Below are 14,894 nucleotides of genomic sequence, written 5' to 3'. Positions count from 1 at the left end.
ATTAAATTTTCTTATTACTTTTTTTGAGGGCACTTGTGTGTGAAGCTGGGCTTTTCAGAGAGGTGCTTTGGTTCTCAGTGGGATTCAGGCAGCGAGTCCTTTGAGATGAGTGCCGGTGCTCCCCTGGCTGGTGCTAAGGGCCTGCATGCAGGATTTAGTGTTTTGGGACCATCCGCATGTGTGCTGCTGAATTCCTGGTGTCTGGAGACCATTAAATACGTCCTCGGAGGCGCAGTAATGAGCAGAGCAACACCCCAACAGACAGCTCGAGGCTTCAGAAACAAGCTTGCCCTTCCTGCCAGCCACACTGTACTCTTTTACCAAAGCTCTGGGGGAAGAAAGGAAAGAATATTACAGAAAACCCAAGAATTGAGATTTCTCAGACTGTGTCAGGTCAAGGGAGGACTGAATTTCAAACACATTGCCGTGGTGTGCAGGTCAGCGGTGCGCACAGCACCCGGCCGATCGGGTTGTGCAGAGGCAGAAGAACCTGCTGCCCGATGGCTGAGACCAGCCCAGGAGCTGAAGTCACCTTCCCTCGTCAGTCCCCACTTGCAAGCTTAGGAACTGGCGTGAGTTTGTCTGTCAAAGCTGCCACCAAAGGACGAGGTTGCTCTTCCAGCATCGCCATCGGGCACTCGTCCCGCTTCTCATGCGTGAGGCAAGAGCTGGAAGAGATGCCGCTGCCTTGCAGGGATCTCGAGAAGGTGAAAGGCAAGGGGCCGTTGTACGAAGTCAGCGGGGCTTGTTGCGTTTGAGGAGGGAAACACAGAAATTGCAGGGGTTTAACTTTCTGAACACATTTGAATCTTGCTCAGCTTATCTGCCTTGGAGGAGAAGCAAGTCCTCTCTGCTCTATCTTATGTTTAATTTACTTCTCGTCAGAGGTGCCTGGGTACCACGGGACACTAACTGCCAAACTGCATATATTTTTTTGCTGCGGAGTTTGGTTTGGGGCCAAAAGCTCTTTATTTCCCCGAGTGTCTTTGAGGAGTTGTCAAGTGTCGCGTTCCCTCCCCGTTCCTCGTCTCGCTGCCTAATCCTTTCCCGTGAGGAGCAAAGGGAATGCTCGCGTAAGAGGCATGTTTTTCAGTGGTGCTTTTCTGCAGTGAGGTAGGATGAAACGCTGTCAGGTTTGGAAAAAGAGAATAAGCGACCAGGTCTAAGTACACAGGCCAGTTTCTTAGTCTAATTTGGCGACTCTATAAACTATGCGAACTAGCTTAGAGAAGGTAAGTGTGCTGAGTGCGTTAATCGTAGCTAATCTAATTAACTACAAGCTTCTAAGGCGGCTTTCTTTGCACTTTCATGAGGAGCTCTGCTTGAGGGGATAATTGTCTCAGGAGGTTCTTGCTGGAGGTTTACACTGGTCAGGGATACTCCTAAGCTGGCCCATGGTTTTATTGAAGTTGCAGCAGCCTGTCTGCTTTCCTCTCGTCTGGAACCCAGGAGGGGAAAGAAAACGATTGGGTTTTTTCACCCAAAAACATGAAGGTCAGAGAATTGGCTAACCTGCGTGTTTGGGTTTTCTGTCTAGGTGCGTGTTACTATGACGCTAACCAGTCGATGTACGTGTTCGGTGGCTGCACGCAGAGCAGTTGTAACGCCGCCTTCAACGACCTCTGGAGACTCGACCTGAATAGCAAGGAGTGGATCCGGCCCCTGGCATCAGGTGAGAGGTGGCAGATGGGCAACTCCCCCATCGCTTTATCAAAACTTAACCTCATCCCCAGGGCTGGCTGGTATGAATCTGGTTTCCCCCACATCTTTTATCACTGTCTGACCGGTTTTCAGGTTACATCCTTTCTTTTCTTTGCCGCAGACTATGCGTATCCTTGTGCCTGCAGCACTGCGCTGGGTTGTTTCTTAGTCTGGAGCAGCTGCTCAGCGCTCGTGCCACACAGGATGTGTGACACTTACCTGCGGCCACGAGAGCCGGCGTGGGTAACGGTTGTTGTCCCAAAGCTGAGATTTCATTTTTAATAACTTCGGTAGCTGCCACTTCAGGTATTTTGAGGAGTGGAGGAGACATGCCCATGCGGGCTACCCACAGCAACCAGGAGAGCGTGGGAAAACAGGTACATTCCTGCAGTCCACACGCTCTGAGCAGGGCAGGAAAACGCCACAAATGATTTCCCACACTGGTTTTTGTACTCCAAATGTCACACATGGCATGCTTGTTTTCCTTATATTTCTGAATTTGACTAAAATAACTTTGAGAAAAGCAGAAGAATTGGGGGAAGCTCTCGGAGCGGGGGAGGTGGTCAGTATTAAGCTAGCCATTTCGGCAAAAGCTTCACATTTTGATGGAGAAAGGGAAGTACGAAAGGAAAAGGAGGAAGAGGGGGGAAGTTGGTATTAAATCAGCCATTTCAGCAAAAGCTTTACATCTAATGAGGAGTAGGAAGAAGAGGAGGAGCTCAGCATTCACCAACCACTCCTCGCTGACTTGTCTGCTTGGGTGCAGACTCCCTCTGACCCTGCTTCATGTGCTCTAAGTACTGTGGATTACTCGGTTAGTGTTTAAAGTCATATTTTCTTGTCTGACACTTTTTACTTACACGAAGTCCTCCAAAATCCAGATGTTTCTGTGTACTGGTGTTATCTGGGAATTGGTTGGATGTCTGTTTGAAATGTTAACCTGTAACTTGGTGATTGATGGCTGCTCGCTGGATATCAGCCTACACAGCTCTTAATATTTTGGTTTGATTTTTGCGTCAACACATGCACTATATGATGGCTACAGGTGAGGATTAAGCAGTCATGGACTTAAAATGGAGGAAGAAAACAAACCACAGCCTACATGGATGTGGAAACCAGCTCTTGCTCTTCCGTGTTCCCTGCCGTAGAGCTCTCCCTCTGCTAAGGGTGGAGAAGAGGCCATGGGTAGCATAAACAGGATACCGGGCGATGCAGACCTCTGCTCTGACCCAGGACATCTATTCTTGCAGCCCAGTGAGTTCTTCCGTCGGATTGAATGCAGGGCACGACTCGCAGTCGCGTTAACGAGTCCAGCCGCCGGCACCCAGCTCTGCTCAGTCACTCTCTTGGTATTTCGCAAAGTCAAATTCCCACTGCCTTACTAACAAATAACACTCTTAAAAGAACGAGTCCTGTGGGAATATGTGTCAGAGTTAAGTCCCATGGGAAGATCCCCCGAGGAAATATTTCTGTATGCTGTCATGAGCGAGATGGGATCGCAACTGAAACTTCAGGCAGTCTCACCGAACAGAGAGCGCTCTTGTTCCTCCATCCTCAGAGGAGATGAGTCACCCTGCGCTTGTGCCGGTGGTGGTTTCTTACACATAGCTGCCTTTTTTTTTTTTTTTTTTTTTACTTTTTGGTGCCCTTAACCAAAGGGTTGGCACCCGCTGCCTGGGAAAGAATAGTGACTGGAGGGGGCAAAAGCAGAGAGCTTTGAAACTTGGGAGTCAGATGTAAATAAGGCAGGAGGGTTTGCCTTTTGGTTTTTTTTAAAAAAAAAAAAAAAAGCTGACATTGATTAATGCTTGATGTGTGTGCGGGCTAATTGCTCGTGGAGGTTGAGGAGGAGTTCCCACACCTGGCCCTATGGATTCTCTAGGGTACGTCTTGCTCCAGAATAAGATGGTGCCTTTTCCATAAGGCCAGTTCTAGCTTGGAGAGGTTCGATTGTGCTCTACTTGTGTCCTCATTAAGCACAGGCATCTTGTCTAATGAGACCTGGGTAGGGCTGCCTAAAGGAACAGGCAACATGGTGCCAGGGCCATGCTAAATGCCTTGGACGCAGCTCAGGTGAGCTGAAACGGCTTCATCCCATTCCCCTTCTCTGAAGGGCTTTTCCAGGAGAAAACACCCTTTTTTGTTGTTGTTTGTTCATACCTGTTTTCGTTCGGGTTTTCTTACTTGCGGGCATTAGATGACATCAGAGCTGGGTAATTCATCTCCAGCCTGAGCTGCTGCACTTCATCTAGGAGTAAATATTTAGCCTTCAAAGAAATAATTGGCCCATGTTTCTTTAGTCTCAGAGACGAAGGAGGGAGATAATTGCTTCCAAAAACCCTAATTTTTGAGGTTTCAAAGTATTTTTTTGCTTAGATCTAAAACAATGGCATTTGCTTTCTGCTTATTAGGCTGGAGCAGAACAAGAGAGTTAACGCCTAGCTTTTATGTAGCGCGCTTTACTGGTGGGGCTTAATGCTCTACAGGGGAGGGTAAGGCAGCAGGATCTCTATTTTAGGAACGTGAACAGGAATGCCTCTAAACTCTTCTCCCTCAAGCTCTTCTGGCCACTTTGGAGCTACTTTCTACCTCCTTCACTCCCACATACAAGTTGCTGGAGCAGGAGGGGAGTCGATAATTAATGGCCTGTATTTATGTGGGAAGCCTGCAGTGTTATCCCAGGGTAGGTGGTCCCTGGGAGGCAGGTGCCTTTCTCTGTGTGTTGGGGATGCTTTCTTTGCCTTTATTTGCATAATTAATCTGGGCCCTTCTTTGACTTTTAGCCTATCTGCACAGAGAACTGTGTTGGTTCTGAACTGATGGAGGACTGGAGGTGGTTTACACTAGAGTCTGTTTATCCAGCTAGAGGCAAGGGTTAGTCTCGACTCCTCTGTAACTCAAGCTGCAGCACGCCGCTCTTGCAGCAAGGGTGCAGGCAGACTGACTTTGGCAGCACTAGACCTCTGGTGCTCCCAAGAAATAAGCTCTTGTGCAGCTGAAACAGCCAGGAAATAAATAAAAACCCGTTTGAAATGGAGACTCCCAGGACTTAATGCAATGGGTAACGCAGGAGCTGCAGGGGTTCCCATGGTGAGGGATTTGGCATGGAGTTGCTGACGCCTGGAGTTGGCTAACCCAGGGTTTGGCCCTGGATCTGCTGTGCCGGTGGCAGGGAAGGTTTGTCCTATTTCCGTGCGGGTGTGTGAAACACTCTTGATGGGATCCCTTCCACCTCTCTGTCATGAAAACTGCTGGCAGGCCCTCGGAGAGGCTTCCTCAGCCACCAGCACTAACCCAGGCCCTTTACCGTCACCTGTCTCTCCTGTTTGTGTCATCCTCAGCCTGCAGCGGATAATTTATCGGCAGAATTGAGAGCGTATCCCCAGGCAGCTATCCTTCTGGCCCGCCTGTGCTATTTCAGACTGTGTTTCTGCAAACTTTCTCCCTTCCTGTATTTGTTAGTTTATATTCCTCAGGAGCCCTCTGCTTGGCCTCTGGCTGCCAGAACCCTACACTAAACTGGGAAATACCTTTTTTTAAATCAGGGAGAAAAATGTCGGTAGTTTGCCTGTGCTCCCAGGGGCTTACAGGACAGAGGTGGAAAGATTTATTATTTAAAAAAAAAAAAACCCAGATTCTTTTACTGTGCTTTTAAAGTAAGGAATGATGATATAAAGACCTGGCCTTCACAGGAAGAGGAGCACTAGTTGAAGTCCTGCGGGCTCTGCATCCTCCCTTTTCTGCTTCATCATCCTCAGCCAGGCACGATCCCCTTTGCTACCATCTTCCCTATGGCTGCCTTGGGAAGGCAAGAGAGCTGCAAAGACCCTGCTCCCTCCCTCGATGCCGCGTGTTTTCCCACTGCCGGGCTGTGATATCCCGCTCCGATATCAGCAGAGTTCAGGAGACTTGCGGCTCCGCTTTTCCTGTTTGCTGCGAAAAGGCTCGCCGTGCGGCCGGCCCCGCGTCCACCCTTCCTCCGGGGCGGGTAAAGCTCCCCTGGACTTGTTTCCTGGTGTTTTTGTCTCCCTGCAGTTATGCTGCATTCACTTTTGCTGGGGAAGTGGGAAAGCTTTCCAGCTCTTTCTCAAGATTTCAGGATAAAACCAGGCTTGGAGGCAAAACTTTTGTTAGATGCTCTGATCCTCTTTGTCCATGTTCACAGCATCAAGACACAGCCACATCAGTGCAGCTGATCCTCCCTGCTTTAGCCTGAAAATGAGTAGAGACCTTCAGCCTGAAGTTTGCACTTAAAACCTCCTGGGTAGCCTTAACGCGACGCAGTAAGTGTGCAAAAAAAACCTCTCCCAAGTCGGTTCCTCTTGGCTCTGTTCTTCCCCCAGGTCCCCTCTGTGCTTTGAGTGGGAGCCGCTGGAGTTTGAGGATCGGGTTTCCCCTTGTGAGCTGAGGGGAAGGTGCCTTTGATGGTGTTGTGTCAACAAAACTAACAGCCTAAAGGAGGTAGGAGAGACTCTGCTGTCACCTGCCCGAGGTGGTTGTATCAGATGTGGTCCCTCTGCGGTGGGAGGCTCTCTTGGCTGAGGGAGCCAAAAACCTGCCCGTTAGTCACTGAACGCAAGGAGAACAGTTTGCCCTTGATGAAGCTGTGCAAAAACCTTGCCCTGAGCGGGGTGAAAAAAAAAAAGCAAGCCTTGTTTTCATCATCTCCTTCTAGAAAACAAGGGCAAGTTTTCAGAACAGTTGGTGAAGCTGGTCCCGATCCAGGGCGAGCTTACTTGTTCAGGGCCTCCTCGGTGATGCGAGATTTGTGGAGCTGAAAGGAGATGTGTCCCCCAGCGAAGGACAGGGCTTCCCAAGGAAGGGGCACGGTGGCGCGGCTGCGAGCCAGCAGACACCCAGCCCTCTGCCTCCGCAAGTCGGTGAGGCGCCTTCACGCACGGCGTAAATAACACGGCGGAGCCATGGCTGCAGGGCAGTCCAGGGGATCGTTGGGGTCCCTAAATAGGAAACAGTTGTCAGAGTAGTGGAAACCTTCTCACTTTTGGATTTAAAACCCGCTGTGGCTGAAGATCTCCTGAGATTGTGCAGGTTGTTCAGTCCTTGGTTGTGTTTTGCATCTCTTTATCTGAATAGCGCTAACCAGCTGAGGCTCGTTACTGAAACACTCTGCTCTGACCCCGTACCACAGTTCTCCTGCTCCCACTGCAGGGTGACTTGCCTTGCGGTAACGTAGCGAGGGTCCTACGGCACATCCTTGCTTTGGGGATTAAAAAAAAGCCCTGCAACATCCTGACCTGGCCGTGCCAGTAGCCTCTCCAGAGCGGCATTTCTCAGTCTGTGGACTGCCGCCGGTCCCCGAGACACCATTTGCAAGATGCTTCTTAGCAAAAAAAACCCACCTTCCCATGTACGTAAGGAAGGAAACCAGGAGAAGCAGGTTTTGAAAATAAACTCTCAAAATTTAGCCCAACTCATTTCCGCAACAGCCCTTGAGGGGAGGACTGCAAACTGCCCTGCGTGTACCCGTGTGTTTCTGAATTAGTTGCGGTGCTGAACGGCCCTTTTTAATTGAAGGCACGTCTTTTTATTAAAATCTTGGGATCACCTTGAGCACGCTGAAGCCATGTTGTAGCTGCTGGCCTCCCGGGAATCAAAAGGAGTGAAAAGCTGATAGCTGGCACAGGATAATATCTCTAATTATGACTGCAGCTACTGGCTGCGGGTGGCTGCTACTTCAAAGTAGAACAGGTTAATGAAACGGATGGAAATCCCTCACAATGTGTACGGCGTCTTTCTGCTGTCGTGGTATTGAACAAAGCCTGGAAGAGAGGAAAACTTTTTCTCCAGCTCTTTTCCTGATCTGGTTTGTCTCTTCCTTACTGCCCTTTGAGTTCAGCAGCAGTAGGGCGTATTTCTGCCTTCGCAGAGCTAAAACTTTCCGTGTTATCATTGAAAAAATCCCTGACTTTCCCACCGCCATCAAAATGCTCTTTGCGCCCTCGAGCCCAGAGTGACTTGACCCCATTGGAAACTCTGCCTTAATTCCGGTGAGTCTGCTGCCTGACCGGAGCTTGCTTATCGCACAGCTAATTTCTGCTCTTCTGAAACAAAAACACGAGTTTCTGGGCTTCATTCATGCCATCCTTCGGGACGGATGCTGTCCCAGCATGGGTTGCTTGGAATTGCTTTCTCTGACTAAACATATTGAGGGTTTTTTCCCCTCTTTGGGCTCACAGGTTTACAAGGAGATGAGTAACCAGGAGCAGAATGGTAGTAGCCTTTGACAGCCGTATCCTCCAGCCTGGTGTTCTCCTCTTGGGCTGGGAGTGCCGAGGAGCACTGAGGGATGAAGCCTTTCTAAAATGTTAAGCTGTAGTGTGGAAATAAAAGGCAAAGTGCATCTTTTGAAGCAGAATCCTGGTAACTAAAGCTAGCTGGTGGTGCATATAGAAATGCTGCAAAGCACGTCAGGGTCGTCGTGTTGCAGGTACGTGGGGCGGTAGTTTGCTGCTCCCAGGTGAAAACAGCGCCTGTGCAAACCTTAAACAATTTCTGTTGCAAAACACGACTTTGCAGGGAGTGCGCAGGCAGCTGGGTTTGCTGTGTGTGGAAACAGCAAGCTACGCCCTGCTCTCCAAAGGGGAAGCAACATCCTTGAATATAGAGTTTCAACTTCATTACTGCCCTTCCAGAGAGCAAGCCCAGAGCTTGTTTGGCAGGCTCTGAGCTGTGGCTCCACAGAGCTCGGGTGTTTCTTGGTGCTTTTTCGGTCCCTCGGTTAGTCCGTGCAAGGCAGGCGGGACTCTAATTTGTTCCTTTCTTCACTTGGGCGGTTTTGAAAAATACCTCTAATGAAATTTTTGTTGTGACATATTTCAAGGGCAAGAGATGAAAAATCAGCAGGTGAAGGTTTTGGTTGGTTTGGTTTTTGTGGGGGGTTTGGGGGAGTTGTTTGGGGTTTTTTTTTGTTGTTGGGGTTTTTTTTTTCCCCAAAAGCACTGCTTGCGCATGGAGGGCTGGTTTCCAGGAGGCTAATCCATCGCTGTGTGGGTTCGGTAGGATCGCTCTGTGGTGGTGTTTAGATGCCTAATCTGAGTGGATTTAGGTTTACAACAGGCATCTACCCTCCCCTTGATGTACCAGGCGCTGTCCTCTGTCTCGCGGCCTCTCTGGCTGTTCCAGTTTAACCTCTGAAAGCTTTTTGTTGCCTGGATCCGTCGTCTTCTGAACCACGCTCATCCAGCGTCTCTGGATGCGGGGTAGCTCTTGCCCCTCGGGATGGACACCCTGCCGCCATGGACCCAGCAGCGTTGCATGAATTATGCCAGGGACGCAGAGGTAGAAAACACATGCAAATTGGGCGTGTGATCTGCTGTTTGCAAGGATCTATCCTGCAAATACCTTTGCCAAACCAGGCAGGAAAAGCTGAAAGATTCTCCGCTTCTTCCTGGGGGTCTGTAGAGCTCTTGGAGGCTTTCTGCCTGGGAATCTGCTCCCTGCAAAAAAAAGGCAAGGGCTTGGAGAGAGCGGTTGTTTAAATGCTTCAGAAGTAAAGCCCTTAAACTCTTAGCTGGTCATTGTGATGGGAAATGGATATGGAATACTGCTACCAGGGTTAAAAAACCCACCTGTGCCTCCTATTCTTGAGCACCGCATGTGAAAACTATCTCACTGCATGGCTTTCTCCACTTCCCCCTGCCCCTGATCGTGCCTGGCTGCAGCCTGCCCCTTGGCCCAGCCGACATCGAGTATGTTATCCTTATCGATGCACCCAAGCCAGGTTCCCGTAGCGTTTCCAAATGCTCCCAGTATCTGCAAAGGTCATTAAGTCACTCCATAACTTCGTTCCTCTCTTACAGCTTGAGGGTGGGGGGCAGAGTTTGTTCAGCAATTAAAATAAGGAGTGACTGGTCCTCACCTTGTCTGCAGGGACACTGGGGTGCTGCTGCCATCACCTCTCCGGCATCTGAGTGCGTGGCATTGCAGGAATGCGATGCCGGAGGCAGGCAGGAATTGCTTGAAAGAAGCCAACCCGCCCGCACGCAGAGGTGGGAACGGGCCCAGGGCTTAGGGCCGGCAGCAGCAGAGCCGGCTTGCATCTAATAAGCTGTCACGGTGGTGCTGAGACTTGGTAAAGATGGTTTTGCATCAGCAGATGAAAGCAATTGGTGGTTTCTCTCCCCCATTCCCTGCTCTCGGTGCGCCGTGATAGTTGGAAGTTCAGCAAATTTTTATCTGCAGGCAAAACATGGGGGGAAAAACAGTCCCAGCTGTGGGAAATGCGCTCCTCGGAGAGATGGCTCGCCTGCTTTCGTCAGCAGGTCAGCAAGGCGTGTATCTCTGACCATGGTGCTTCCACAGGGAAAGATGCTTTACCCTTTGGATGCCCTCCTGTCCTGCCTCGGACAGTTTGGCCTGACGTGGAAGGAATATGTAGGGGGGGAATATGGAGGAGAAAAGGCAACAGAGGAGGCTGGGACAAAAGTGGGAAATGGCTGTTTTAAGCAATGATCTGGTTTTCCTCTTGCCTCAATGCAAGTCCGGGGACTTGCGGTTCCCTGTAAGGCAAGGGAGGAGCCCAGCATCTGTACATTGGTGTAGAAACGGAGTCTGCAGGAGGAGATCTCAGGTATCTGTTCATCCTTGAGCCCGTGGGTTTGTTTTAGTCCATAGGATGCTGGATCTCTTTCACTGAGGTCTCTGACATAGAGGGCCTGGGGCTCTGTGTAGGCTGCACTCAAGATAGCCCTGAAAGAGGCTGGTTTTCTTTCCCTTCCCTGTTGCATTCCAGAGCTAGCTGGTTGCCACCCTTTCTTGCTCACGTTCAAAACGAGACACCCAGCTGGGCAGAAGAGCTGCCAGGGGTTTTTCAGGAGTGCTCGCTCAAATGGGAGCTGGCAACCTTGCTGTGGTAAAACCAGCAAGCCTGCGCATCCAAGAGAGCAAGAGACTTCTGATAAGGAGTGGTTTTGGTAATACTCTTGTCTCCTGGATGACGGGAGGGAGGGAGATTTATTCGGGACTTTAAACCTGCCTGTACAGCATTCATGTCTAGAAGCTTTCTCGTGTCTCTCTGGGTGGAGCAGCCCTTCTTAAGACACTATCAGCGTGGATCGAGCAGAAAGGCATGAAAAATGGCTTTGTTGGTTTAACCTTGTCTGATTTAGATTCTCAGAGAGAAGCTCCCTGGGCGCAGATCCCTCCAGAGATTAACGGAGGAATTTTTCCCACTATTGCCTTTATCGGCCTCCAGGACGGATGCAGAGAATTTTTAGCCTGGTCCCCGTTCGCGAAGCACAAAGGTAGCCTCGAGCAGGGAGAGGGCGGCTGGCTGTCGAGGGCTGGCTGATGCACGCCACTTTTCAGCATTGTGGGTAGTACACGCTCATTTTAAACATGACCCCAGGCCATCTGAAAATACTGCTGACAGTCATGCTATACTAAAATTGGGGAAAACTATTTGCAGCCCTGTTGGTAAATAAGCCGTCCGTGATCTGCAAAAATAGGTTCCTGGGGTTGGGAGTCCTTATATAGACAAATAAGTAGTTATGTCTCAATGGTGCTGAGCATCTAGTAGTAGCTCCCAGTGAGTTTGGAAACTTGAATGTCTCATATGCCTGAGATTTGGGTGAAACTTTGAGCACCTGCTGTTGAAATGATGAGTAGAAACCTCTCTCCTGCAGTACTCCTTCATCCGCCTTGCAAAGCCAGCACTTCCCTAAGCAGAAGTTAGGGTTGACTTTGCAAGAGGCTTTTTTTTCTATAAGCATTTTTTTTCTTTTCAGGGGTCTGACTTTTTCCTGAGGCTTGATTTCACAGCCCTGTGGAGAATTTAATTTCTTGCAGATACCTGCTCATCCAAGTTCGGCTGACTGGAGCCAAGGTATTTGCAAGCTGTGAGGAGGCTGCGAGACCGGCCAAGGCATCTGCAAAATCTCCTATTTTATTTCCTTTTCAGGAAAGGAGGCTTAAGAATATGCAAACAGGCGCTCCAGCCGCACATGCTGGTTGTTTACATTGGTGTTGTCTCAGATATAATTAACGCATTGCACCAGAGAGGAAGCTGATAGCTGGTTCAGGCTCCTGCCCGAGGCTGGTGCTGTCTTCCCGGACGCTGCCCTCAGCGAGAGGTGCAGGAGGTGCTGAGGTGTGCTGGAGGTTTGTCTGACCATGAGCTCCCCGGTCATTTTATATCGAGTTATTCCTTCCTGCTCCCGGGTCTCTCACAAAACCATCCCTCTGTGGCAGCTCCATTCACCTTCTGGGCCAGCTCCATTTTGGGGTCAGTGAAATAAAACACTGCTATCCCATGGCTCGATAAGTCTTGTCATCTGGGAAGGAGCTTTGAGGAGCCTTCGGAAAGGTCCTGCTCGGAGGCTTTGGGGCAGGCTGTGCTGACACCTATCGGCAAGAGCTCCTTCCAAGGCATCCCAGCCAGCAGGCATGCGTCCCGACTCAGGGTTTTACTTCTTTAAGCTGATGCTGCTGTTGTGCCTTTGCCTTAAGGACCCTGTCCACCAAGAGTATGTATGTAATACTCAAGATCACATACGCAATATTCACTCTGCAATATATACCCTAGACAGCACGATGTGCTTTCGAAGATTCTTTAAATCCTCACACTGCGTAGCCTGATTTTACATCTTTCACAAAAGCATCTGGTGTAAAATCTCTTTAAATGTGGTAGGCATGCGGAATGACAAAGCTCTAGCTCATGCTTGTCAGCAGTCCAAAAGGTGAATATTTATTCCTGACATGAAATATTTAGCGAGTTTGGCATTAAGTGCCGGATTTACCAAAACAAGAGGGGGAAAAGCGTACTCCTTGTGTGAAGAAAGCACAGCACAGGAAGCAATGGCTTGAAAATTAAAGTAAGGGGGAGGACAGCAAGCGAGAAAAGGGCTGGTTAAAAGGGAGATGCAAAGAGCCGGACCGAATATCCCTTTGTGTGTTGTTGTACTGGGGCTTTCAGTAGGTAGATGTCAGGCTTTCCGGAAAGTAGCTGCATTTTCCTTGCAGCAAATTTCAGGATGAGCACAGCCCCGCTCTTCCTAACGCTGAGCTTTTTGCACTTACTCAAGTAGACTTTTCTGACTGCCCACAGGATGCTTTAAAGAAAGGATGGTTGAGGTTTTTTTAGCCCCGTGGTAGCTGTAACCTCACCAAATTATACAGTAGCCGTTTCCTGAGACACCAGTAATTTTGGGGTTCTCCGACGTCTGCAGTGCCTCTGCTGCCTCCCTCGTGCTGTGGCAAACAAAACAGGAGCGTGACTTGAGCGAAAAGTGTGGAGCTCAGCAGAGCCGGGGCACGCTCATCCGCTAACCCACACATACCTCGGTCCCTTCCCTACAATTAGCCGGTTATTACGGCGTTGGGTAGTCTGATACAGCAATTTCCATCTCTCCGTTTGCCTCCTGGAGGGAAGAGGAGTCGCAGGAGCTGATCTACCCTTTCTCTCTGAGCACTGAGCTCTTTAATTAGCATCAGTGCTGTTTTGTGTAGGATGTCAGACTGTTACTCAAATCACTTGAAAGTCTGCAGGGTACAGTATCACTTAAGGGTGGGGGGGAACAACAAGTATTAAAGCAGAGAGGGGTGGATCTCTGGCTGGCGTTTTGATTCCACCCACCTAGAGGGAAAGGCAGCTTTTGCAACAGCAGCACCCTTTACCGTAGGGCCCAATTTGCATTTCCCAAAACCAGGTGAGGTGATTTCGAAGGGGAATAGGGGGTGACCTCACCCTAACGAGTACTTGGCACCTTGGAGTGATGCTGCTGCTGAGAAACACTCAGGAGAGACCCTAATGAAACCTCTCTCGTGGCATCGAGGTGCATGAATTGCAGCCATCCTCCTTTGCAGCTATTAAGAGAGATGGGGGCAAAGCCCTGGGGCATTCTGGCACTCTTATCTCGTTCGCTGTTTGCTCAACTTGCTGTGTAAGGACGTTTTTGCCAAGCATTAGCACAGAGTGACTCAGTAATCCTGTTGCACAGGGTTCAGAGGGCACTGCCTCTCCTTTTCAACAGCTTTATCCAGCTCAGAGTCGTGGCGTGTAAGAATTTCCCAGGTTAAAAAAAAAAAAAAAAAATTACTCTGACATTGCAAAAGCTTGGAGGTGACTTATCCTCCCCGGTGGGGATTTCTGCCTCTACCTTGTAAAGATTGCAAGAAACCAGAGCTTTGGTTCGACACTGTGGGTTTGACTGGGCTTATACCATGAGCCTGTGTCATTGTAGGGTGGAAATTCACCACCGAGAGCGTGGTGGAAACTTTTTCTGTGCGTAAACATCGGGGGCTGCTGTGGTTTGGTTACATACCCCCCCCTAACTTGCAAAAAAACCTCTGCAATGGTGCACAGATATTTCTCCTGCACTACCTGAGAGGTATTTTGTAGGCCTGCAAAAGTTTTTTGTCCCTGTTGGGGAGACAAATCGGATCTTGTTCAATTTTCCTTTTAAACTCTTGCAAAGCTGAATTCCTTGCTTGGAAGTAGACAGGAATTTTTTTTTTTTGAAGCCAGATTTGAGGGAACACTAAATCACATGTGGCTTTGGTAAGGGAAAATGATACTTTCCTGGCTTTTAAAGGCTTTAAGGTTTAGGCGGACCCAGTCAAAGCCGGTCTTGAAAACATTTGTAGTCCTAATGCCCTGTTTTGAATGTCTGTGGGATAAAAACAGGTGACTGTCAGATGCTGGATCCGAGGCAGCTGACCAGCGAGTCTTAAATATTGGGGTTTGACTTGGGGAAAGAGCCGGTGTGCAACATGCCAAGGAGATAGATGTCTGCAGTTCTCGTAGGAGCGCTCCTTTGGCGTCTCCCAAATCCGATGCTAATGCTGGGATTGCCAGGATGCTCGTCCTCTGCTGGTCGTGCCATATTCTGGCCTCTGGACCGCTGCTCCCCAGCTTGCTTCATCTTCCCTTCGTGAAACCTCACGAAGAGCTGGCAAGGGAAAAGCTTTTGGGTAAATCTGCAGAGTGCTGCGGAAAAATCCCGGCTGGCCTGGGAAGCAGAGGGATGTATTTTCCTTCTCTGGTTTCCCTTCCCGTTGAAGGGGAAAGATTTGGGGATTTCATGCTGTCATGCAAGCCTGGGATGGGCTTTCACATGATGGAGAGTAGGCTAAGGTAATCCCTCAGCTGGGGCAGATGATGGTGCTGGGGTGGATGAGGTTTCCGGATTAGGACTGCGATTTGGCATCTTTAAGTCTCTGCCAGCCCTAAAAGC

The 14,894-nt window shown here is 49.5% G+C and overlaps 1 protein-coding gene across 3 annotated transcripts in view; it reads left to right on the top strand.

Moving 5' to 3' along the window:
- FBXO42 (F-box protein 42) overlaps window positions 1-14,894 on the top strand; it is a 50,095-nt gene that overhangs the window by 23,978 nt on the left and 11,223 nt on the right. For all 3 annotated transcript variants that reach the window (XM_075113722.1, XM_075113723.1, XM_075113721.1), the window contains one exon: window positions 1,538-1,672. In XM_075113722.1, coding sequence (XP_074969823.1) covers window positions 1,538-1,672 — 135 coding nt within the window. The remainder of the gene's footprint in view (window positions 1-1,537; window positions 1,673-14,894) is intronic.

This window comes from Phalacrocorax aristotelis, chromosome 19, assembly GCF_949628215.1.
Source record: "Phalacrocorax aristotelis chromosome 19, bGulAri2.1, whole genome shotgun sequence".
NCBI classification, from domain to species: Eukaryota; Metazoa; Chordata; class Aves; order Suliformes; family Phalacrocoracidae; genus Phalacrocorax; species Phalacrocorax aristotelis.
The sequence above is the reverse complement of the archived record's forward strand: the minus strand, read 5'-3'. Positions and strand labels throughout refer to the sequence as shown.